Source organism: Penicillium cinerascens, assembly GCF_028974065.1.
Source record: "Penicillium cinerascens strain IBT 15544 chromosome Unknown contig_1_segment0_segment0, whole genome shotgun sequence".
Taxonomy (NCBI): domain Eukaryota; kingdom Fungi; phylum Ascomycota; class Eurotiomycetes; order Eurotiales; family Aspergillaceae; genus Penicillium; species Penicillium cinerascens.
The window spans coordinates 3,841,604-3,863,740 of NW_026695287.1; the positions used below are offsets into that span (position 1 = coordinate 3,841,604).

Sequence of the window (22,137 nt, forward strand, 5' to 3'; positions counted from 1 at the left end):
TCTGCTTAGAGCATTGTACGTACAGCCGGACCGAGGAGATACATTTATAGTGGGCTGGATTAGGCGGCCATGACTATTGCTCCGGGCATGCAAAGAGACGTTCAGTAGGAAACCTCGAAAGGTATTAAACGATGCCCGAGAGGACGTTTGAAGAAATCACTAAGAGATCTAGAATGACAGCGAGAATACAATAAATTGTTTAAGCTGATTGCAATATCTCCCTGGCCCGGCTGTGCCGTGTACTAGAGACGGTCAAAAGTACGTGCATTGTACATGTACATGTACTAAATCCCACCATCCGGCCTCGGGGGCAAAAGTTCCAGTGCAAAGCGGACGCACGATTTGTCATTCATTACCATCTGCCAAAAAAACGCCCAGCGACGGTGCCACTAGAGTACAGGGGAAAAGAAAAACACCAAAAAATATCCGCCCTCACCCAACCAGCTCCGCAATCCGATGTCTCAATTCCTGACTCGCCTCCACGATATCTTGTGAGCCGCCGCCCTGCTGAAGGAGCACCAGAGTCTCGGAGACACGCTCGGCCATAACATCAGACCCGAAGACGGTACCGCCGGGCCGCGCGCTTTCCATGAACCATGCGTTGAGTAGGTAGACTAGGTCTGCGGCGATGATGCGGCGGTTTGAGCCGTGGAAGGGGGCTTCGTCGGTGTAGAACATGGCTTCAAGGACGCCATATAGAGATTCGTGAGGGACGCCGAGGTCCAGGAATAGGTCGACGACCCAGTGTGTTCGGTTGAGTTGGCGGTGGTACTGGTGCTCTAGGGAGTAGCGTTCTAGGAGTGGGACCAGTTCGCGGATGGGGAAGACCGTCTCGGACATGCGGAGCCGGCTGCCGAGACTACGCACTTTTTCGATCACGGCTTCGTGGGGGAGAGGAGTGCCGCGCGTTTCGGTGATCTCGTGCACGTCTTGGATCAGGTTTGCCCAGGTAGCTTTGATGTCGGCTGCGTTGCGGTAGTCGGCAGCGAAGAAGATTTGCAGGCAGATGTCGTAGTAGCTGGCTGAGTCGGCGTATTGGTTGAAGAGCTGCAGCTGTTAGTATCAATGTGGGAAACTTCTACGGTGTTGGACATACTGTGCTAATGTCCATCACGGGACCATCCACATCACGCAGAACCTCGACTTTCCGCTCAGCAGCAATCCGACTGTCATCCTTCAATCGCTGCAGAAGATCATCCTGGATATTGGCCACCTCGATCAAGTTGGTAATCTCCTGTAGCAGGCGCTGTCTCGACTGGCGGCCCACGTCTGGAGTGAAAGTTGAAGCATTAGTGCGGGCACGGCCCAAATACTCAATGCGTCGGCTGAGAGGCAGAGTGAAAGCACTCTGCGCAAGCTGGAACTGAACCTTGGCGGCTTCAAAGAACCGCTGAGACTGAGCGTAGTACCGCCAAAGCAGATCAGCGTGCGCAATGTCGTCGGTAGACTTGCGCTCGAGGTAGGTGACCACGAACGGCGACTGTGTTTGCAGAAGGCGGTCGTTCCAGCCCTGCTCCAGGTACCAGTCGTACAAGCTAGTCAGAAACACTTCGTCGGTGGAATCAGAGATAACACCGTAGGCCTCGTTCTGGCGCTTGGCAATAATGGTTAATTGGCCGTCAATGTAGCCGGGGTCAGATGCGGCCAGGGTGTCGACAGCAAGTACAACCTTGGAGATAAGGTCGTAACATTGCTTGCGGAAATAGAAGTATTCCTTGCGGGTGTCCTGCAATTGGGTGAGCTGGGGAATTGCTGAGAATTCTGAGGGCATAAGCACCTGTGCGGGTCGCCCATCCATAATCCAGGAGAGCGCGATATTCGCCTTGTCGGAGCGGCCGGCCACATTAAGGGCCAATTGGATAGCACCTAAAGAATCAGCAACTGAAAAGGGGGCTGCACAACGAGAACTAACCCGCAAAGAATTGGTTGGCAATATAGTTGTCCACGGCCGAAACCAAATAGTCCATCGGGAGGCTGTCAGCCACCTGCTGGAAAAGATGTAAACTCTCGTTCAACAAGTTCCGGCCCAATTCCGAATTGGCACCGGCCTCTGTCGCACGCTTGAGCAGTTCCTGTGCCTTGAAGATAATCACGTCTTCTGCACTGCAAAAGCTGCCGCACCGCCGGCGCAGTGCATCGGCCACTGTCTCAACGTTGGAACCCTTCGCAATGTTGCGGTTCACGATGCCCTTGACCAGCTCCTTGGCAATATCGTGACCCTTGCTGCTGCTGAAAAGCTCTTCGAAGGTCAGCTTGAGGAAACGCTCCTTCGACTCTGCGGGGAGCGTGGTTACAATCTCGTCCACTCGCTCATCGAAGAGGACCAGGACGAAGGAAATTCCCTCAATCGTGTGTGACACAAGCTGCACGAGAGAGTGCAAGGCACGGTGCTCAGCCTGCAGAGCGGTTTCCTCTTGCTTGTTTGTCACTCGGGCAAGGGCCTCGGGTCCGCTCAAGCCTTCAATAAAGCTCTTGTTTGTCTTGAAGAAGTCTTGCAGAGCTGCGAGATCATGCTGGATGGTCTGCAGCTTGGAAGCAGCCACCGAAGCAGCAACGGTCATCGCACCGTTCGGGGCACTGCCCACTTTGGCGATTTGTTTCTGCCAGATCGACCGCAATAGACGCGACATATACAGAGCAATGCCGTGATGGCGAGGAGAGGGATTCCAAGCATCAATGGCCGATGTCGAGTCAGGCACAGCATTTTCATTGGACTGCGGCCGACCACCATACTCGATAAATACCTTTCGTGCAAACTCAAGCACATCGGGGTCATTAATCTGGGTGAGGCGCTGATCCGAAGAGATCTCAACACCCTGGCCACAAGCCACAGCCAGAGCAGTAGCAAGGACCTCGCTTCGACCGTACTTTTTGATCAGGTTGACCACTTCACCCTCCAGACCCTCTTCGCTAGTCCCGCCACTGCGCACCAGGGCGGCAAACATATCCACCAGGCGTCGTCGACGGACAATATGGATTCCAGAGTTTGTGAGAATAGCCACTTCCGCAGCAGGGTGATCGAACTGAATTGCGAGCTCATTTCCAAACCCGGCAGAGGTGGTTGGCGGAGGTGGTGAGCAAAGCCCGATATCCTCTGCGCGGCCACCCAGACTCAGCCAGATGCCCGACTCGTCAGATTTGCTCAGGACTCCTTGCTCTCGTGCCGGGCGAGCAAGAAGACCGGGGTCCGGGGATGAAACAAACAATGTATCTGCCTTTTGGGTAGCATCCTTGCACGTGAAACAGAAGAAATAGCCAGGAGGGAAACGCGAGGCCATCCGAGTAGGCGCCAAAGAGTGGATAGGGTACTTGATGGCAGCCATCGGGAATTGCTGGGTCATGCTCGCATTGGCGGCATTATCGATAGGAGGTGTCTTGATATGCTGGGCTTGCATGCTCGTGGGAGGGTTGGTGCCGTTCTGACTGGGCGCCCAGCTGTACGAGCCCGTGGCACTGAGGTAAATACGGTACCCGGTGGCCGTCGTCGCAACCAAATGGTATCGCGAAGCCTCGGCGGCTGGAACCGGGCTGATAGAAACAATTTGTACCCTCTCGTTAAGAGTTTCGTTAGATCCAATGATATGTCCGATATTCGAGTAGATGTCCCTAGCGATTTTGGTGATGACAAGGTTGAGCGATCCATCGGCCCTCAAGTGGAACACCCGAATAGTCGACGCAGAGGACAGAGTATAGAGAAGTTTCCGACTGTCGTCCACCACCATCTGTTCCACATTTTCGGTAAGGGCTCTCTGGGCCAGATTCGTCAAGCTGATGGATGGGCTGAAAACGGAGAGACGCGAGCTCGTGTGATTAACTTTGCCGCAGCGACCCTGGAACCATCGCTCTTCTTGCTGATAGGTGAGTTCGTATATGTCGTTGTCGGATGAGCCTCCGAAGAAAATGCGGCCGGTGTCTGAGGAAGCAAAGACGTGAATGTCGAGTCCACGGATTGACACCGCCATTCCGGTCTGATAGAGCGCAACCTGTTTTGAGCCGGTTGGAGTTGTCTCACAGCTCATACCCAGCAAGATGACTTCGGCAGTGGTCGACACCACGAGCATATGAGTGATGGCAGGCAAGAACACGCCCGCGCGCGGCTTCACCAGCTTTACAGCGTTGATGCTGTTGGGTTGCTCCTCGAACCCGACCAATTGAGGGTTAGGGTGCGTGAAATCCCAGAGGTACAGCGCGTTGTCGATGGCCACCCACGCGTGATTCAACTCGGCGAAAAGACCCATGCTCGTCGAAACTTGTGCGCGATTGTACTGATCGAAGATCTGGTCGGGAATATTGTACATTTTGACTTTTTGGAAAGGCGCCCACGATTGGGCCGTGGGGATGTCATATTCGGAGGAAACTCCTTCTGTAAGATGTTAGTCCCGTGTCAATGGTTTCGGGGAGACGGTGCGCTGACGAGATAGATAGCTATCCAAATCTGGGTACTGCGCCTCCATAGCCAGGGTCTGGCTGATGGTGTGCGCTCCACGCTCCTCGGCGCTCAAGGTCTTTGTGGTCGTTGTCGGAGGCAGCTTGGGCATCGGCGTCATTGGTGTCCGTGGAGACGTCGGCTGCATCGGGGACTTGAAGAGGCTGTCATGTCGGGCGACAGCAGGAGTCTGCATGTAAGCACCAGGCACTGCTTTCTGCGGCGTCGCCGGAGGGAGGTTCGGCAGCGTTGGATACGACATGGCGGAGAATTTGCAAGGGTAGGAAGGGGAGAAGAGGAAAAAGCTCCCCCGCCGAGGAGACAAAAAGAAGCTGCAGTATCTAATGAAAGAAAACACACGCAGCAGAGAAGGGGAGGTGGGAAAACGCGGATAAAGCTGTAGCTGGTGGAGGAATTGGTTTCCAGGTTCTTTTCGCAGGTCAACAACGGTGCACGGACCACTCGAGGTGATCTTCCGCCTCAAGTCGGTTCTGCTCTTGCTATTGTTCACAATTGACAGTCGACAGTTGACAATTGACCGTTGAATCCAGTCATGTTCCAGGCAGCTCGTTTCACTTCTCGAGTACCCCTGCGCACTCCCCTTTGGGTGCGCTGGAATTCCTCCAGCCCGGTGCTACCTCCGTTAATGAGCACACTACGGAATGATCTCAAGACTGCTATGAGAGCCAAGGACACCTCCAGGTAGATTTAGTTGGCTTTTTTTCGCTTTGCCACTGCTAATTGCATACCTGTCTAGACTCAATGTTCTTCGCGCTCTCATCTCCGAGACCAACAACGCCGCCAAAACCGCCTCGCCCATTCAGACAGACATCCAGCTCCTCTCCCTCATCCGGAAACGCGCCTCCGCTGCGAAAGAGGCCGCTGAGCAATTTGCTAAGGAAGAGCGGGCAGATCTCAAGGAGAAAGAGGATGCGCAGGTGACCATCCTGGAAGAGTATGCTAGTCAGATCAAGACTTTGAGTGTGGATGAAGTGGAAGCTGTGATCGCAAAGGAAATTACCGCCATCAAGGAGGCTGGGAAGAAGCTGGAGATTGGACAGGTCCTCAAGTCTCTGTTTGCTCCCGGTGGCGCTTTGGATGGCAAGCCGGCAGATCGCAAGGAAGTTGCCGGACTGGTGAAGAAGGCTGTTTCTGCTTGAGGATAAACTCTTGCAAAGCCTTGTGTACATTACCTGTTACTATTACAATATATCCCCTCTGAGAATAAATTTTTCATTGACAGTAAATTGAAGTTGTTTAAGAGAAGAAAAAGGCGATGCCGCCAAGAGAAGTCATCATCACACCGAACCACCACCATCGGTCCGGATTGATCAATTCCTCCCTGATAGCCTGATGAATACCAGCTCCAGACAGATCACGCTTCTTTTTGCTAGTAGGCACCGGGTTCAATGTGTGGGTGGGAAGCATCTTGGGAGGCCGATATGCCAGGTACATGGGTTGTATTTTCTCGCCGTTGGACTTGATCAAGTCGAGGCGTTGGGCTCGATGGTACTTATCGATGGATACGGAGATTTCCTAGTAATGTCAAAGCCCATCCATACAAACCACATTGACCGGATCATACCTTGAAGTGCTCGGTGTTGTTGTATCGAGTGTACGCGCCAAAATCCTGTCGACACGGTTCCGACAACAATTGACGGCCGTCCACTGCAATAGGGTGGAGGGCCAAAGATCCATTAGCGGACAGCTTGTAGGAGCCATGCTGCCACTGCATGATGCCACTGGGGCATTCGGGGTCGGTGGCTTCGTCGGTCAGTTCTGTATAGATCATAGATCGGATCCACTCACGATTGGCCAGGGCGCGGTAGAACGCCTCCTCATAGTTTCCGTCGGCATCGAACGAGTAGGAAATGCCCGTCAGGTCGGGCTCTATCAGTCGGTCATTGAGCGGATCGTAGAATCCCTGTCCACGTCAGTCTCCTGTTTTGTGTTTATGTTGGAGTATACATACCGGGCCCGTGAGGACCTGTTGAGACTTGGTCGTCCATGTCCCGACTATGTCATCGACAGTAACAGCCGCACTGACAGTCGCCAACAGACTCCAAATCCAAATCATGGTTGCTTGATGAAGAAAAGAGAAAGGAGAGGCCGGGTCAAAAGGAATCCCTTCATTCAAGTGGGGACAAAACAGGGTGAGGCCTCAGCATGCCGGTCCACCCTTATCATTATCGTCTGGAATGAAACTCTGCCCCGACAAACTTCCCGCGGGGTCTGACAGACCATGGCTTTCCAATCGGCCAAGCGCGAGTTGCGCAAACAGATGCGCGACACTTTGGGGAGATTGTCTGCGACATCTATCAACCAGCAATGTCCGTCTTTTGTCTCTGTCTCGTGCTCATCACTGACCCCTCGCAAGCCAGTGTCGCGACCACCAAGTTCCTGTCGCTCACCGAGTACCAGAATGCAAAGAGCATCGCCGTATACTTGTCGATGCCGACCGGAGAGCTATCGACTACTAGTATTGTAAAGGATGCTTTACGATGCGGGAAGGACGTCTACATCCCATATATCCACACGGTCGACAAGACCTCCGTCATGGACATGCTCGCTCTCGAGTCCATGACCGAATTCGAATCATTACAAGCCGACAAATGGGGCATCCCCTCACTACAGCTTACACAGATCCCCGGCCGACGAAACTGCTTCGCAGGAACTGGGTTGGATCTAATTGTCATGCCGGGGATGGCGTTTGATCAGGGATTCCGCCGACTCGGCCATGGCAAAGGGTATTATGACCATTTCCTAACGCGATATTCTAAATGGAGCAAGAAAATGCCATTCCTGGGTAAGAACCCAATTCAAACAAGAACCCCGTTTTGAAACCCTCAAATGAAAACTAAACGCCGTGGTAGTTGCCCTTTCTCTCCAGGAGCAGTTGCTCGCCCAAGATATTCCCGTCGCGGAGCATGACTGGCTGATCGATGCGATCGTGGTGGGTGATGGTCGGTATTTGGTGCGATGATTTAAACGGCCTGGATAAGGGAGACGTTGTCGCCCTTGAGGAGGATCTGGCCTTGGGTCTGCGTTAGCTTCATAGCACTCGGGTTTCGGGTTTCAATTGACATACCAAGCGGTCTCCGCTTCTCCTGCTCAGTCTTTGTAGCTTGGCGCACCTCCACGGCATCGTCAATAACCAAGTTCATAAATTCATCGAAGCCCTGATGCGGTTAGCAGAAAGTCCCAGTCCGAGCCTGGCGCGGGACACGAACCCTGATCTTGCCCTCGATGCGGAAGGCGAGCTGCTCGTAAAGCCAGATGTGAACGGTGGCGCGCTTCTGCAGCAAGCTGAAGATGTAGTGGATAGGAGCCAACAATGTCTTGCGGCCTGCCATGGTGAAGGTGGTGATGTACAGCAGATAAGGTGAAGATAGAAACGAAGGAGTCAAAAGCTCTGCGTCCCGTGACGTACGGTAATACGAATACGCAGCCGCCGCCCGTCACGGGCACCAACATCCCACCTTCCTCTCCCTCTTGCACTCTTTGCGCCCCCCGTCCGCCTCTTTCTCAACCACCATTCGTTCTTTTTAGGTCGAATGCCCATTCTGCACTGCTGAGCCTCTTTACGTGTCTTCCATCATGGCCAGCAAGGAAGGTGGGCAGGCATTCGCCCCGGTCCTAGCGGCCGTCGCAACCATGCAAGGGAACGTGCCTAGGTCCGAGAAGACCCAGGCTCATGAATTCCTGGAGAAGTTCCAGAAATCTGTATGTCCGCATTGCAATCATGTCCGCTTCTTTCTAACGCATCCCAGATCGAGGCATGGACGACCACCCATGCGCTATTACAGTCACCCGATGTGCCCGTAGAGGCTAAATTGTTCGCGGCGACTACATTGAAGGGAAAGGTAAATACTCAACAATCATTGCTGGTTCGCGTCTAACTCTCCAGATCGTCTTCGACTTGGACCAACTCCCTCCCGACTCGTTACTCGCGCTTCGAGACTCCGTCCTCAATTTACTCGTGGCGTTTGCCTCGGGACCCCGCCCCATTCAGACTCAGCTATGTGTGTGCTTGGCGAGTTTGGCGATTCAGATGATCGCATGGAAGGACGTGTTGGCTACCGTCGCCTCGGCATTGGGCAGCAATGCGGGGGACTGCGTGCTGGAGTTTTTGAAGATCTTGCCGGAAGAAGTGACAGAGGGTCGCAAGATTAACCTCAGCGTGGGTGATTTTCTGGCTGTCAATCTAGACAATGCTAACCTCTTCATAGGAGGACGAACTACTCGACCGGACAAAGGAGCTGTTGCAAGATAATGCGGAGCAGGTCATGCAGCTGATGATCCAGTATGCTCAATCGTCGCGTGAGTTTTACTCCGGACAAGAAAAAATTGAATTATATGACTGATTTATTTAGCTACCGCCGCAACCAACCCGCGTCTTCTCGATTGTATTACTTCGTGGCTGCGCGAAATCCCCGCCGCCAAAGTCGTCGAGTCGCCTTTGATGGACGTTATCATCAAGGCATTGGATAATGATGTGTCATTTGAAGCCGGTGTCGAGTGCCTTTGCACCCTCTACCGAGACACCAAGGATGTCGATGAGTCTCTACCAATCATCCAAGCTTTATACCCCCGGTTGATGGCTCTCCGACACAAGATTGCCGAAACCGCCGAGGCTGAAGACCTGGAGGCGTTCAAGGGTATTACAAGGATGTTCGCAGAGGCTGGCGAAGCTTGGGCCGTTCTGATTGCTCGTTTGCCATCCGAGTTCCGGGGTTTGGTCGAGGCTAACCTCGAGTGCGCTGCACGGGATTGGGAACGTGAGGCTGTGTCACTCACTTTCATTTTCTGGTACGAGCTCAAGCAGCAAATCACCATCGAGAAGTTTGTGGAAGCCCGAATGAATTTCCAGGATATCTTCTCGCAGCTGGTAGACATCATGGTCAAGCACCTTGAATTCCCCAACCCTGAGGAAGGTGAAACCGATTTGTTCGGCGGTGATCGTGAGCAGGAAGAAAAGTTCCGCCAGTTCCGTCACTCCATGGGAGACGTACTCAAGGACTGCTGCGCCGTTGTCAGTGTGCAAGACTGCCTGGGCAAGATCTACCAGTTGATCCAGCAATGGGTGGCCAAGTACGCGTCGCAGGCCAGCAACGATCACGTTCCCCATTGGCAGGAACTGGAAGCTCCTCTCTTCGGTCTTCGTGCCATGGGACGTATGGTCGATCCCGAGGAAAACACCATTCTGAACCAGTTGGTCCCGCTTATTGTCCAGATCCCTGACCAGGAGAAGGTGCGGTTCCAGGCCATCATGGCTCTGGCTCGGTACACCGAGTGGACCGCCCTCCACCCGGAAACTCTCGAGGCTCAGTTGAACTATGTCATCTCGGCCTTCCATCACTCTTCCCAAGAAGTGGTGCAGGCGGCTGCGCTTGCATTCAAGTTTTTGGGCACTGACTGCCAGAAGCTGCTGGGCGGCCACATCGGTCAGCTGCACTCCTTCTTCGAATCGGTGCTGGACAAGCTGAAGCCCACCAGCCAGGAGGAAGTGACCGAGGGTGTGGCTGCCGTGGTCTCTGTGCAGCCTCTCGAAAAGATTTACGACTCCTTCAAGATGTTCTGTGATCCGATCATGGCACGAATTATGAACCTCGCCAACAATGCCCAGGATGAAGAAGGACAGCGAGCGGTGGCCGATCATCTGCAGTTGATTACCATCTTTGTGCAGGTTGTTACCCCCATTATTCCTTTCGGTGAAGAAAACCCGGCCGTGAAATACGTCGGCGAGATCTTGCCCATAATGACCACGATTGTTATGAACTTTACGTCTTCCACGCCTATCCTGGAGCGCGTGTGCCGCTGCTGGCGCTACATGATCATCTCGTACCGGACTGCCATGATTCCGCTGCTGCCCACTTTGGCCCAGAGCATTGCCAGTGGATTCGAGGCTTCCCGCGAGGGTTGCTTCCTTTGGGCCACTGACGCAGTGGTACGCGAGTTCTCTGACGGTGCTGAGTACGTGGATCAAGCCACTAGTGACGCCGTGTTCCAATTCTACGAACAGCAAGCCCTTGCATTCCTCCGGATTTTGAATGACCTGCCTCCGGAGAACCTTCCCGATGGTGAGACTGCTTTTCCCTCTTCTCTCGTATCTTATTATCTTCTAACTCCATTCCAGTCATTGAGGATTTCTTCCGTCTGTCATCCGACGCTGTCCGCTACTACCCCAAGAAGTGCATCAGCTCGTCTCTGGCCGTTCCTATTTTCTCTGCTGCTCTTAGCGCCCTTACCCTCCAGCAGGTCGATCCTCTCATCGCCACGCTTCACTACTACCGGGACTTGTTCGGCTTCGCGTTCGACAAGCCCTTGGTTTCCGAGTTCACCAGCCCCGAGGGTGAGCCCTACACAAACCCGCCCGAGGTGCGGGAGGCCGTCAAGGGTCTCATTGCATCGCAGGGCCAGCCTCTGGCTCAGCGTGTGTTGACTGGCATGATGTTCACATTCCCTGGTGATTGCTTCCCGGATGCCTCGGGTGTGATGATGACGATGTTTGAGCTGCTTCCCCAAGAGACCGGAGCCTGGCTACAGACCACGTTGCATATGCTGCCGGCCGGAACCATGAAGCCGGGCGAGGCCGAGCGATTGCTCAAGAATATTTCCGACAAGGTGCAGTCTGGCGAGACCCGAAAGATCCGGGTTCTTCTGCAAGGTGAGTCCTTTCCATGCCCCTTTTTCCTCGATCTTTCTAACCCTTTTAGACTTCACTAACTCGTACCGCCGCCGCAACGTCGCCCCCCGGGACGGACTGGGCCGCCTGGAGGCAACCCGGTTCCGCTTCAGCGGATGAATGGATGAAATCTGTTCTTATGTACATTGTTTTTTACTTTCTGGTGTTTTCGGGCCCGCCCGGAAACAGGAACAAAAACCACCCCCGGCGCATTTGCACATCAGGTGTTGGGTCCTTACTTCTTGACGCGCCATATGCGGCACGATGGCTCGAAATCCGGTCGTCTTGTGACGAATTTATGATCCGCTGGTGAGCCGGCCAGAGATCCCATTCCCCGGGATGCGCGTCCCAGTTACGCTCCATGATGCCCAGGTAGAGAATACATAGATATGTCTTATATTGTGCCGTATCTAGGGTAGATTTCTGTATTTTCTATTTACCTGTATTTCCACCGGGGCCAGGGTTGTCCCCAGGTTAAAATAGACCGGGGTCCACCATGCACGATATATCTAGATAGAGATGTGCACGATGACGTGCATGCCCCTAGTCGGCATTCCCTTGTATTATCGGACATATTGTCGCATCTGTATCCGCGCAATCCCGATTGACAGAACAATCTACTGTTTACCTAGACAGCTTCATTTGGAGTATCACAGGGTCCAAGTATAATCGAGAGGCAATCTTTCGTGAGAAGAGAGGGAACGGTCCAAACTTCAGCTATTTGAATTGCCCAGATGTAGTAAATAAGCACACCGAGGATATATATATAAGAAGCACAAGTATAATAAATACTTTCTATACCTATCTGCTCCCCAGGTGCGCCAATAGTATGAGATCGCCTGGAGTTACCCTCACCGAGGTGACCGAACCTAAAACTGACCCCACTGCATCTCCGCATCCCCGGAACTTGGACCAACTGTCACTTCGACTTCGCGACCTCCACATACTTCCTTCTTGTACTCCACGTGGCCCACGGCACACCTGATCGACATCCCTTGCAGCGATCTTCAGCCCTGCTATGGCACCCAATGGTGCTCCTCGTTGAAAAAGCAGACATGGCCGAGCCCGACGAACAACCCTCCAAGCGACGCCGTCGCAGCCGCCGTGCCCCAACCGATCGCAAATTCGAGTGCACGCACGAAGGCTGCGGAAAGAGTTATTCGCGCGCCGAGCACCTGTACCGACACCAGTTGAACCGTAAGTTCTCCCGTTTTCTTGTCAGTGCCGGGCTAACTCTTGCAAAGACTCCCCGAAGCAGATATTTCACTGCGATTTCCCAAACTGCCACCGCGCCTTTGTGCGCCAGGACCTTTGCATCCGCCATCGCGGGCGCCATACCACCCGCGGCTCACAACTGCAAAAGCGCGACTCCTTTGCAACTGACAAGCACGATGACACTACGCTCATCGCTGCCTCGTCTCCGTCCTCCCCCTCCATGAACGCCGACTATGCCTTCATGACTGGCCCCGCTACAACCTCTAAATCTCCGCTTAATACACCCTACCCTCTCTCCACAGGTATCGAAACAGCAGGCGTGCCCGTGTCCGGATATACGGATTTTTCCGGCGTTCTCAGCCAGGCCAACGGAATGCTTGAATTCGACTCCGTGTCAAATGCATACCCAATCTTCGGAGGCGAGACATACAATCGATCACCCTTCGCCATGGCGGATGACTTTGCGGCGTGGTTGTTTAGTGAACCTATGGCGCCGCTGGGCTATGGCATGATGCCCTTGATGCAGAATCATAACCAATTCTATGTCAACGAGCCGGCGTATAATAATATCTGCACCGTTATTCCGCAGCATCCGATGAGCGTGACCAGTATTCTGGACTCGGGATCTTTGCCAGCGATCATTTCGGAGGAGAAGAGGAAGGAACTGTTGCATTTGATGGCTACGCGGTTCAACGAGGCCGCATATTCGGCGGATGCGAAGCGCAAAGATGCGCTTTTGGATGGTGATTTGGATAGTGATCGCCATGTGTTGAGTCTGCGCATGATGCAGACGTATATCGGGTCGTACTGGTATAATTTCCATGCGCAGTTGCCCATCCTACACCAGCCCACTTTCGCGGCGGATCGGACGCCGAACCTCCTGTTGTTGGCTATCATAGCCATTGGGGCGGCGACGTTGGATAAAATTCATGGACAGGCGGCGACTGAGGCGGCGGCGGAGTTGGCGGGTTTTATTGCGTGGCATTTGAGATGGGAGATCTTTATGGATACTGATTTCAGGCCGCCTGCTCGACTCTGGGTGTTTCAGGCGCTGCTACTACTGGAAGTCTACGAGAAGTCGTTCTCTACGCGTGCCCTGCATGAGCGCGCACATATCCACCACGATACAACCTTGACATTGATGCGCCGGGGCAGCTCGCTAATCGGTCGGTCGTCGTTTGATACACCCGATACCAAGGAAGAGGATGAGTCGTGGTCGCACTGGATCAAGGCGGAGGCTACTCGACGCGTCGCATTCGCTGCGTTCGTGCTGGACTCGACACACGCTATAATCTTCGGCCATTCCGCCAAAATGGTAGCCCATGAGCTCCGTCTCCCATTACCCTGCGACGAAGCCTTGTGGGCAGCAACCAGCGCAGCCGAAGTAGCTCGCGTGCAATCGAGTCTACAATCCCATGGCGTGCGGCCGACCATGTTCCTAGATAGTCTCAAGCGGACACTCAACGGGCAACCCGTGCGGACCAATGCATTCGGTCGGACTATTATAATGGCTGGTCTGCTGAGTGTCGGTTGGCATTTGAATCAGCGAGACTTGCAGGTCAGTTCACTCGGAGTCGGTCAGACTCTTGGTGGTCGCGATAAATGGCGCACGGCACTGCTTCGCTCGTATGATAACTGGCGCCACGACTTTGACGAGGCATTGGGTTCGTCCACATCGATGGAATCCGAGTCCCGCGATGTCTTGCATCACATCGCACATATTGCGTCTCATGTCGATATCGTCGATCTTCAGATCTTTGCTGGCGCTGGTCGTCTTATGGGTCGCTCCATCACCGCGCGCGACTACAGTACGGCGCGGGAGAAGACTGAGCGCTGGGCCACCAAGGCCTCGGCGCGCGATGCCACTTTCTACGCGCTGAGGTTCCTCTCGGCCTGTTTCTTGAAAATGCCATCCGTCGACTACGACGCCCGCGACGATTACCTGTTGAACCGACCGTGGGTAATCTATTTCGCCGCGCTGACCGTATGGACGTACGGGTTCGCGTTGGACGGCCCCCTGCAAGTGCCACCGGTACTGGCGACGCGAGCTGAACAGAGGCACGATATGCAGACGTATCTACGACGAGTCGCGGGAGTCCGCGAACCGAATGAATTAGAGGGGATGAAGGGTCGGAACGAATGTTTGGGCCTGTTGATCATTCTGCGCGACTCGTTTGCGAATACGCGGTGGGAGCTGCTGGGGGAGGCGTCGCGGCTGCTGGACAGCTGCATCGTGAAGCTGAGATCATAGCTGAGATCATAGCCGAGATTATAGCTGAAATCATAGCTGAGACCGTCAGCATGCACGTAGTGTGTACTGGTGTCAATGTTAGTACTGTACTCCGCTAGTTGAATCCACACCGTTGCCCTCGCAACTGCCGATCCCACTTGGACCCATTTCCCACCTTTCCCTTTCCCCAACTGCATCACATTCCAATCTTCACAACCCCCTCAATTGTTGTGCTTCATCATGGTACGTTTTGCGCTCTGATCCCCCGTTGTTGACGACTTGCCTCTTCCGGGCCACCTTCATTTCCGCCTCCGCCTCCGCCTCCCCCTCCATCCGCGGTCCATCCCTTGTCCCCGATACCACCACGTCTCTCGCATCCATCATGGCTAATCAAAAGGACCAGGCCTCTACCAACTACAAAGAAGCGTTCTCGCTCTTCGACCGCCGCGGCACTGGCCGTGTCTCCGGGGACCTCCTCGGCGACCTGCTGCGCGCCTGTGGCCAGAATCCCACTCTCGCTGAGATCTCGGACCTCGAGAAGTCTGTTGGTGGTGACTGTACGTATCTCGAGAGTTCCATCGCTTGATTCTCTCGCTAATTGTGTTGTTAGTCGACTTCGATGCCTTCCTGAAGGTCCTCAACCGCCCCGGTGGTTTCCGTGACCCCGGCGAGCCGGAGGAGTATTGCCGTGGTTTCCAGGTGTTTGATAAGGATATGACGGGTTTCATTGGCGTTGGACAGCTGCGATATAGTGAGTTTCATTCCCGCGCCGTGTCTCTATTGCCCCGCGACCTCCAGGATCGCATTGAATGGCCTGGCATCAACCAACACCCAAGATGCAATCACTAACCAAGACACCAGTCCTCACCAACCTCGGCGAACGCATGTCCGACGACGAAGTCGACGAACTTCTCAAGGCCGTCGATACCTCCTCCGGCGAGATCAACTACACCGACCTCGTGCGCACCGTCCTGGCCAACTGATACCCGTTATGATCTGCCTTTACGTTTTATGGTTACGGAATGGGTCGGCGCGTCGGATTGTATCTTGACCAGTTCCAGGGTTGAGATATGAATGTATTTTTCTATTGTTCGTACCTGTTTATTCGCTCTTCGCTGGGTAGTTGCCAAGTACTTGCGCGTACGTGCTCGACCTTCTACCTGGTTTTTGGAATATATATTATTTTCACGTGAATCTCCTACCTTGCGCTTTGCAAGGCCATTGAATTTGGGAAAAGGTACCCCGAGGACATGAAGAGATGAAGAAGTAGAGGATTCATCTTATTCCCCGTTCCACTCCCTCCACTCCCTCTCGCCCACCCCCTCACCCCCCATTCCCTCCGTCCCAACGAGAGCCCCAGGAAGAATATAAACCGCCGGCGGCTTCTCCTCCCCTTCCCCCTCTCCTTCGTCCTGTTGTGCCTTTGTGCCCCAATGCACTTTATCCAAATAATACCCCACGACGACCCGGCACCGACCACAGCGCAAAAGTATCCTCTTCTCGATCCCGTCTTCGCGTCTGATTAGCGTCGCTCGACGATCCGGTATTGTTGTTGATAGGAGGAGGGTTATGTGGTTTTTAGACTCGGCGTTGGAGTCGGTGGTAGATGTGGATTCGGCGGAGAGGGGGATTATTATTGCTTTGTCGAGGCCGTCGCCGCCGCGGCGGGGGAGGGTTGATATATCGCGCGTTGTGGAGAGGAGGAGATGGCTGCAGAAACGGCAGTGTTGGGTCAGGATTGGCAGGCGTTGGGTTGCCATTTTGAGATTTGAGAGTCCTGGTGGACTGGTGGACTGGTGGATTGGTGGACTGGGTTGGTTGGTTTGGGGTGGGTTTGGCAAAGGCCAATGGCGAATTTTCGGTGCAGAAAGCAAGTAGAATGGCGTTTAATTCGTAGACTCGAGCTTTGAAAGTTGTTTCTGGAGACTGGAGCTCAGGGCTAGCGTCTAAGGTGATTCAGTTGAGTCTGCATGCGACGGGTTAGCTTTGTCCATTGATAGGTATGAGCCTCGGCACTCATGAAATCGGGGAGTCATGGACCTGGGGATTGACTCACAGAAACCCTAGAGCTTAATTTGAGAGCTTTAGTAGGATTGAGTTGGAATTGGTTGCAGTAAAAGGTGAAGGAGAGAATGCAGGTCCGTGGAGAAGGTGAAGGCGGTCGGCTTATCAGCTATCGCATCTTGCTCTACATCCCAAGTTCTTAGCTGTACTCTGGAAACATTCCGGCGCTCTTGTTCTTAGATCCCAGCTGGCTACGTCTTCTGATTTAATTGAAGAGGCATAAATTGTAAACTGATGCATGGCGTGACTAACAATTCTTCATGTCAAAGCTACTTTAGTTGCAGGCTCTACGCCAAGCCCATATCCTTGTAGAAAGCATCAGTCTGCGGCTCACGGCCCAAGAACTCAGTAAGAGTCTTCATCTCATCCTGAGAACCACCCTTCTCAAGAACCTGGTACCGGTACCGCCGTCCGGCCTCCTTGTTCATGGGGTCATCCTTGAACACGGTGTAGAACATATCCGTCGAGTACACTTGCGAGCTGAGGTATCCGTAGTATCCAGCGTCATAACCACCGATCAAATGACCAAAGGTGGCCTCGCCGTGGCCCCATCCTTCTCCCTCGCCTAGTGCCTCGGGCCCGTCCAATAGGGTGATTTCCTTGCGTAGGCTGTTGTATGTTTTTGAAATGGGCAGGGCTTCAATGTCGGCGTGGCTGGAGGGCTCGTGGACGGTCATGTCGAAGATGCCGAAGTGGAGCTGGCGCAAGTTGAAGAGGGCCTCGTTGACGTGCTTGGTGCGGATGAGGTTTGCAATCACTTCGTCGGGGATGCGCTCGGACGGCGGGCCTGTGGCTGTCTTGCCGCCGCTGCGCTTCTGGTGTGCTTCTTGCCAGCCGGCGAGGTACTCGGGGGACAGGGTAGAGTAGTGGCGGCTAAGGGAGCGCAGCTGCGATGGTGTCCAGCACCAGTTCTCCAGCATCTGGCTGGGTGCTTCGACAAAGTCGCGTACGGTGCTGGTGCCGTGGAAGCGAGAGTAAATTGTCCGTGAGACAAGGTCGTGAATACCGTGGCCCAGCTCGTGGAAGAGGGTCACCACCTCGTCGTGCTTGAGCAGACTGGGCTTCTTGGGGGTGGGCTTGGTGAAATTGCACACCAGGGCGGTGGCAGGGAAGCGTCGGTTGCCATCAGCGTCGATGAAGCCCTACAAAATATTAGACATGCCCAACTTCCGTGGATTGTAGGATACATACCGGCTGCAGGTTAAAGTTGGCGGCGTGGCCGTACTTGCCCTCACGAGGGAAGAGATCCAGATACAAGTATCCGACAAAGCCACTGCCCTCGCCCGCGTCGTTCCAAACGCTAAACACCTGCACATCCTCGTGCCAGACAATGTCATTGCCCTTACCGGTGGGGGCGACGGCATCGCGGTCCTCACCAGTAATTTCAACAAACTCAAGACCAAAGAGCTCCTCAAAGATCTTCAGCATTCCCTCGATAGTAGTCTGCAGAGGGAAGTATTCAGCGATGAGCTGATGGTCCAGCTGATAATCCCGCTCCAGCAACAAACGATCATAGAATCGGTGGTCCCACAGGTAGTAACGACCATCCGTCTTGCCTTCGGTCTGCTGCTTGAGTGCATTCAGAGTCTTAAGCTCCTTCTCTCCACCGGCAGCAAGTCGGTTGCGCAGATCACCCAAAAAGTTGTCAACAGTCTGGGGAGTCTTGGCCATCTTGTCTTCGATCCGGAAGGCGGCGTGGTTGGGGTAGCCCAGCAGGCGAGCAGCCTCGTCACGCAGCACAATGGCCTCACGGAAGAGTGGCACGTTCTGGTTGCACTTGTTCTCGTTGGCAATCATCACCTGCCGACGGGTCTCGGGGTTGGTCGCGTATTTCATGGTGGGGAACAGATCCGGGTACTTGAAGGTCAACCAGATCTTGCCCTCGTTCTCGCCCTCGCCCTTCTTCAGTCCGGACAGAACATCCTCCGGCACGCCGTCCAGCTGCTCCGGAGTAAACCAGATGCCACCGTTCTCCTCATTCAGGTTTTTCTGGAATTCAATGCTGATCTGGCTCAACCGCATCTTGATCTCCTTGAACCGGGCACGCTGCGGGCCAGCAGGAAGTCCCAATCCATTTCTAATAAAGTCCTTGTGCTCCTTCTCCAAAAGACGCTGAGATTCAGGGTCAATGGACTCCTTCTTATTCAGGGCAGCATCAACGAGCTTGTAAACATCCTCCCGCATTGCCGACTCGATAAAGAACTCATCCATCAGCTCTTCCGCCTTGGAGGAAGCATCCCGGAGCTTCTGATCCGTTGAGACGGCCTGGTAGAAGCCCAGGATATGAGCCTCGAGAGCCATAACATTCTCATCCTGAGCCAGCGGCCGCAGCACGTTGGCAAAGGTAGCCGCCTCGGGCTTGATCTCGGCGACGACCTTGTCCTGGATAGTGCGGGAGCTCTTGATGATTCGCTCGGCGTCCGTCACCAAGGACTGCGGGGTGGCCGTGAAAATGGGCGGCGCCTGCGGCGGGTGCCGGAGGTGAGCGGGGGCCATGCTGGAGGTTGTCAGGTATCGCGAATTGGTTCGGAGGTGACCCAACACGGAGGAAAGGCGGGCGGGGAGACGGAGGAAGGGCGCCACGATGAGTGCCAGGAGGAGGATTAGGAGGGGTTGGCGAGCGGTGAAGGCTATGGTGGCGGCAGGTTAAGATGCGGTGTGTACTTGCAGTTGCAGTTAGAGTTGCAGTTGATACTTGGAGCTACGTAACAGGATGCCGGCACCGGCGCCGTTCGTGCCTCAGGTGTCGGTTTGAGAGCACACGTGATGCTGAATTGCTTTGGACCCTTGGTACATTTGAAGGATAGATAGATCAATGAGTCTAGGCTAGAGGATCGTACGAATACGCCGACGATCCATGGATTTACATGCAGCTATATCTACATGGGGAAGTTTCTGTTGATGTCATGTGACCGAGCCCCCGCGTTTTCTTCCCTCTAACCTGGTTAGACTTTCAGTTTTTACGGCTACACTCATCGAATCCAATAACGAATAAAAGAGGATAAAGAAAGGTTCGTTTCTAGTTCATGACAGATTATCTATGTGACAGTTCGCTTTTAGGAATATCAGAAACAAAAACGCCGGGACACCAGCCCTCCACGATGCAAGACATGTAACAATCTGTGTTTAAGCGGCATCCGCAGTTGAGATGGGCTCAGGGATCTTGGTGGGCTGCTGTCCGGCCCGAATAACACGCTGACCAGACTCGTCGCGAACGTACTCGGTGTTCTCCTTGTGGGCCCGCTTCCAGATCTCGACCTCGCAGCCGCCACGGATCACACCAACTCGCATGGTGGAGAGAAGGTTGTGAGCGGCGTTGGAGTGGTAGTAGATACCGCCGTTGAACATGGCGGTCGCGTCCTTGCCAATGCCGGAGCTGATCATGGCCTTGCCACCGGGGTGGTCCTTGATGAAGTCGGTCACGTCGTGGACGACACCGGCAATAGCGACGAGGCCACGGCCGTTCTGGGCCTGCTCGACATAGTCATCCCACTCCAACACGGGAAGCTGGTCCAGGGGAACACCCCAGTCCAGCTTGGCGCGCTTCTGGTCGATCTTCTTCTGGAGCTGCTGCACACGGCCCTTCTCGATCTCGTTGGCACGGAACTGCTTGAGGTCGTAGGCGAGACCAAGCTGCTTCCAGGTCCAGATGGTCCACTTGGTGGGATCGTACTGGTGCCACTCGATGGCGTTGCGGTAGTCCGAAGGGAACTCGTGGTGGAAGTTGTGGTAGCCCTCACCCAGGGTGACAAGAGCGGTGATGACGTGGTCACGGGGAGAGTTGCGGTCGTCGAAGGGCTGGTCACCGAGCCAGTGGGCAAGGGAGTTGACACAGAACGTGGCCTGCTGCACGAAGAAGATACGCAAGATACCGGCATAGATGAAGCCACCGAGCCAGTCACCCCAGCCCAGACCGGCAACGACCATGGGAGCAATCAGACCCATGCCGAAGACGACCTTGAGGTAGTGGCGGTGCTGCCAGATGACGACGGGGTCCTCGTTGAGATCGGTGATGTCGGTACGGCCGATACGCTTGGGGTTCTGCTTCATGACCATCCACCCGAGGTGGGAGTACCAGAAGCCCTTGCGGACGGAGTAGGGGTCCTTCTCGGTATCGGTGTACCGGTGGTGAGCGCGGTGGCCGCGAGCCCACCAGCGGATGGAACCCTCGACGGCACCGCCACCAACAAGGGCGAGCCAGATACGAAGGGGCAAACTGGCGGAGTAAGAGCAGTGAGCCCAAAGACGATGGTATCCTGGAATTCGTCAGCTTTGTTCAATCTTCCTGTCCCAATCGTTTTCGAATTACTTACCAGCAGTGATGCCGAGACCGGTGAAGAAGTAGTAAACAACAGCCCAAATGGCGGTCTTGAGCTGCAGTGGCGTCCAGAAGGCCTGGACACAGCCGATGGCCGGGATGCCGAGGATGAGGAAGACGTTCAGCCAGTTGACATGCTTGTACCAGTTGCTGCGAGTCATTGGAGTGTCGGCGATGTGCACCTTCTTGGTGTCAGGCGCCCGAGGGCGGGAAGCCTCAGCCTTGGTCGACATGATGTTGATGTGAAAGAGGGATAGTATGACAAGGTCGGGGACAAAGCCTTTCTTATATGGGGGCCCCACCTAGGACCAACGTTGGGGATGAGTAGATTAGGCAAGGTTCGATCGCCAATGATACGGGGAAGAACGGGTTTTTCCACCCAACTCAATCACAAGGGCCGAGGCTAGGGAAAGAAGAAGAAAAGCGCAGAGGAAAGAAAAGGAGCAGATCAATTCTTCAATTCGACGAGTGGCGACACTCAGCGGTTCCGAATAATGTCGAGTGTTGGGTCCGCCCCAACACTTTGTGGCCTGAGGCAACTAGTTAGGTAAGCCGCTGTTTTCGGCACGAGTTCTACTTATCGTGCCACTCATGCCCCTGCATTCGAATCGTGCTTGTTGGTCTAGACTGCGTAGGCCTCGTGCTGCCACTTGTCTTGGCCTATAAGACATTGCATGATGTAAATGATGGGAGATAATGGGGGATGATGGAAGATGATCGGAGCTGCTCGGGAGCTGCTTGGGAGCTACCATGTGGCGACCCTACAGTATACCAGACGCGTGTAGCTTCACCTGCGAATAGAACACAGTATGCTTTGACTCATACCTAGGCAAGCAATTGGGATTCTTTTCTTATCCTAGGCAATGGCTGAGTTGAGGCTTGCTTCCCAAGCGATGGCTAAAACCCATCTGTCACTACCAGCCATCGATGCACTCTTGTAGAGATCATCTGTAGATTGTTGCTCTCTCTCAGTCTTGACTACGCATGAGTTCTGCGGTAGTTCAACTTGTAATATACTGTACAGTACTGTCCAAATAGCAGACCGAATTTGTTGAATTTTGTTTAAGTTGTTGCCGATCACATGTCCGGCCATTTTCGAGGTTATTCGCACGGCCATCGCACGGCCCTGGACCTGCGTCACGGCTCTACGGTGGCAAATCAAGAAAGTTCACGAAAACTACAAACACTCTGTCGGGTAA

General features: G+C 54.2%; 11 protein-coding genes across 11 annotated transcripts; 5 read left to right on the forward strand and 6 right to left on the reverse strand.

The window, feature by feature from the left end:
* Window positions 1-432: 432 nt before the first annotated feature.
* On the reverse strand, window positions 433-4,688 carry N7498_002981 (putative non-repetitive nucleoporin; the record flags this gene model as incomplete). The annotated part of the gene is made up of 5 exons (XM_058450043.1): window positions 433-1,047; window positions 1,097-1,726; window positions 1,778-1,866; window positions 1,913-4,363; window positions 4,415-4,688. The coding sequence occupies 5 exons, from the start codon at window positions 4,686-4,688 to the stop codon at window positions 433-435; spliced, it is 4,059 nt and encodes a 1,352-aa protein (XP_058312387.1).
* A 255-nt stretch (window positions 4,689-4,943) lies between these two features.
* N7498_002982 (uncharacterized protein) lies at window positions 4,944-5,642 on the forward strand. Its single transcript, XM_058450044.1, has 2 exons — window positions 4,944-5,128; window positions 5,184-5,642. Exons 1-2 carry the CDS (start codon window positions 4,980-4,982, stop codon window positions 5,584-5,586), a joined length of 552 nt encoding a protein of 183 aa, XP_058312388.1. The 5' UTR covers window positions 4,944-4,979; the 3' UTR covers window positions 5,587-5,642.
* Window positions 5,643-5,683: 41 nt separating this feature from the next.
* N7498_002983 (uncharacterized protein) lies at window positions 5,684-6,503 on the reverse strand (the record flags this gene model as incomplete). The annotated part of the gene is made up of 3 exons (XM_058450045.1): window positions 5,684-5,962; window positions 6,012-6,350; window positions 6,399-6,503. 3 exons carry the CDS (start codon window positions 6,501-6,503, stop codon window positions 5,684-5,686), a joined length of 723 nt encoding a protein of 240 aa, XP_058312389.1.
* A 157-nt stretch (window positions 6,504-6,660) lies between these two features.
* Window positions 6,661-7,409, forward strand: N7498_002984 (5-formyltetrahydrofolate cyclo-ligase; the record flags this gene model as incomplete). The annotated part of the gene is made up of 3 exons (XM_058450046.1): window positions 6,661-6,756; window positions 6,804-7,232; window positions 7,300-7,409. Exons 1-3 carry the CDS (start codon window positions 6,669-6,671, stop codon window positions 7,407-7,409), a joined length of 627 nt encoding a protein of 208 aa, XP_058312390.1. The 5' UTR covers window positions 6,661-6,668.
* A 1-nt stretch (window position 7,410) lies between these two features.
* N7498_002985 (small nuclear ribonucleoprotein E) lies at window positions 7,411-7,779 on the reverse strand (the record flags this gene model as incomplete). Its single annotated transcript, XM_058450047.1, has 3 exons — window positions 7,411-7,460; window positions 7,515-7,605; window positions 7,657-7,779. The coding sequence occupies 3 exons, from the start codon at window positions 7,777-7,779 to the stop codon at window positions 7,411-7,413; spliced, it is 264 nt and encodes an 87-aa protein (XP_058312391.1).
* Window positions 7,780-8,023: 244 nt separating this feature from the next.
* On the forward strand, window positions 8,024-11,231 carry N7498_002986 (mRNA transport regulator MTR10; the record flags this gene model as incomplete). Its single annotated transcript, XM_058450048.1, has 7 exons — window positions 8,024-8,149; window positions 8,197-8,289; window positions 8,334-8,606; window positions 8,656-8,746; window positions 8,800-10,506; window positions 10,563-11,093; window positions 11,143-11,231. The coding sequence occupies 7 exons, from the start codon at window positions 8,024-8,026 to the stop codon at window positions 11,229-11,231; spliced, it is 2,910 nt and encodes a 969-aa protein (XP_058312392.1).
* Window positions 11,232-12,166: 935 nt separating this feature from the next.
* On the forward strand, window positions 12,167-14,577 carry N7498_002987 (putative C2H2 finger domain protein; the record flags this gene model as incomplete). The annotated part of the gene is made up of 2 exons (XM_058450049.1): window positions 12,167-12,308; window positions 12,356-14,577. The coding sequence occupies 2 exons, from the start codon at window positions 12,167-12,169 to the stop codon at window positions 14,575-14,577; spliced, it is 2,364 nt and encodes a 787-aa protein (XP_058312393.1).
* A 219-nt stretch (window positions 14,578-14,796) lies between these two features.
* N7498_002988 (uncharacterized protein) lies at window positions 14,797-15,539 on the forward strand (the record flags this gene model as incomplete). The annotated part of the gene is made up of 4 exons (XM_058450050.1): window positions 14,797-14,799; window positions 14,960-15,113; window positions 15,167-15,307; window positions 15,418-15,539. The coding sequence occupies 4 exons, from the start codon at window positions 14,797-14,799 to the stop codon at window positions 15,537-15,539; spliced, it is 420 nt and encodes a 139-aa protein (XP_058312394.1).
* A 297-nt stretch (window positions 15,540-15,836) lies between these two features.
* Window positions 15,837-16,316, reverse strand: N7498_002989 (uncharacterized protein; the record flags this gene model as incomplete). The annotated part of the gene is made up of 1 exon (XM_058450051.1): window positions 15,837-16,316. The coding sequence occupies one exon, from the start codon at window positions 16,314-16,316 to the stop codon at window positions 15,837-15,839; it is 480 nt and encodes a 159-aa protein (XP_058312395.1).
* A 591-nt stretch (window positions 16,317-16,907) lies between these two features.
* On the reverse strand, window positions 16,908-19,248 carry N7498_002990 (M3 family metallopeptidase; the record flags this gene model as incomplete). Its single annotated transcript, XM_058450052.1, has 2 exons — window positions 16,908-17,762; window positions 17,812-19,248. Coding segments are annotated over 2 exons (2,292 nt in total), but the record flags the coding sequence as incomplete, so codon positions are not given.
* A 498-nt stretch (window positions 19,249-19,746) lies between these two features.
* Window positions 19,747-21,171, reverse strand: N7498_002991 (stearoyl-CoA 9-desaturase sdeA; the record flags this gene model as incomplete). The annotated part of the gene is made up of 2 exons (XM_058450053.1): window positions 19,747-20,876; window positions 20,934-21,171. The coding sequence occupies 2 exons, from the start codon at window positions 21,169-21,171 to the stop codon at window positions 19,747-19,749; spliced, it is 1,368 nt and encodes a 455-aa protein (XP_058312397.1).
* Window positions 21,172-22,137: the final 966 nt, after the last annotated feature.

What these genes read in the sequence shown, in the direction of transcription:
- N7498_002982 (XM_058450044.1), top strand. Translation starts at nt 4,980, where the DNA reads ATGTTCCAGGCAGCTCGTTTCACTTCTCGAGTACCCCTGCGCACTCCC. An exon ending in AGAGCCAAGGACACCTCCAG is followed by an intron (nt 5,129 to 5,183) that starts GTAGATTTAGTT and finishes ATACCTGTCTAG; the next exon opens with ACTCAATGTTCTTCGCGCTC.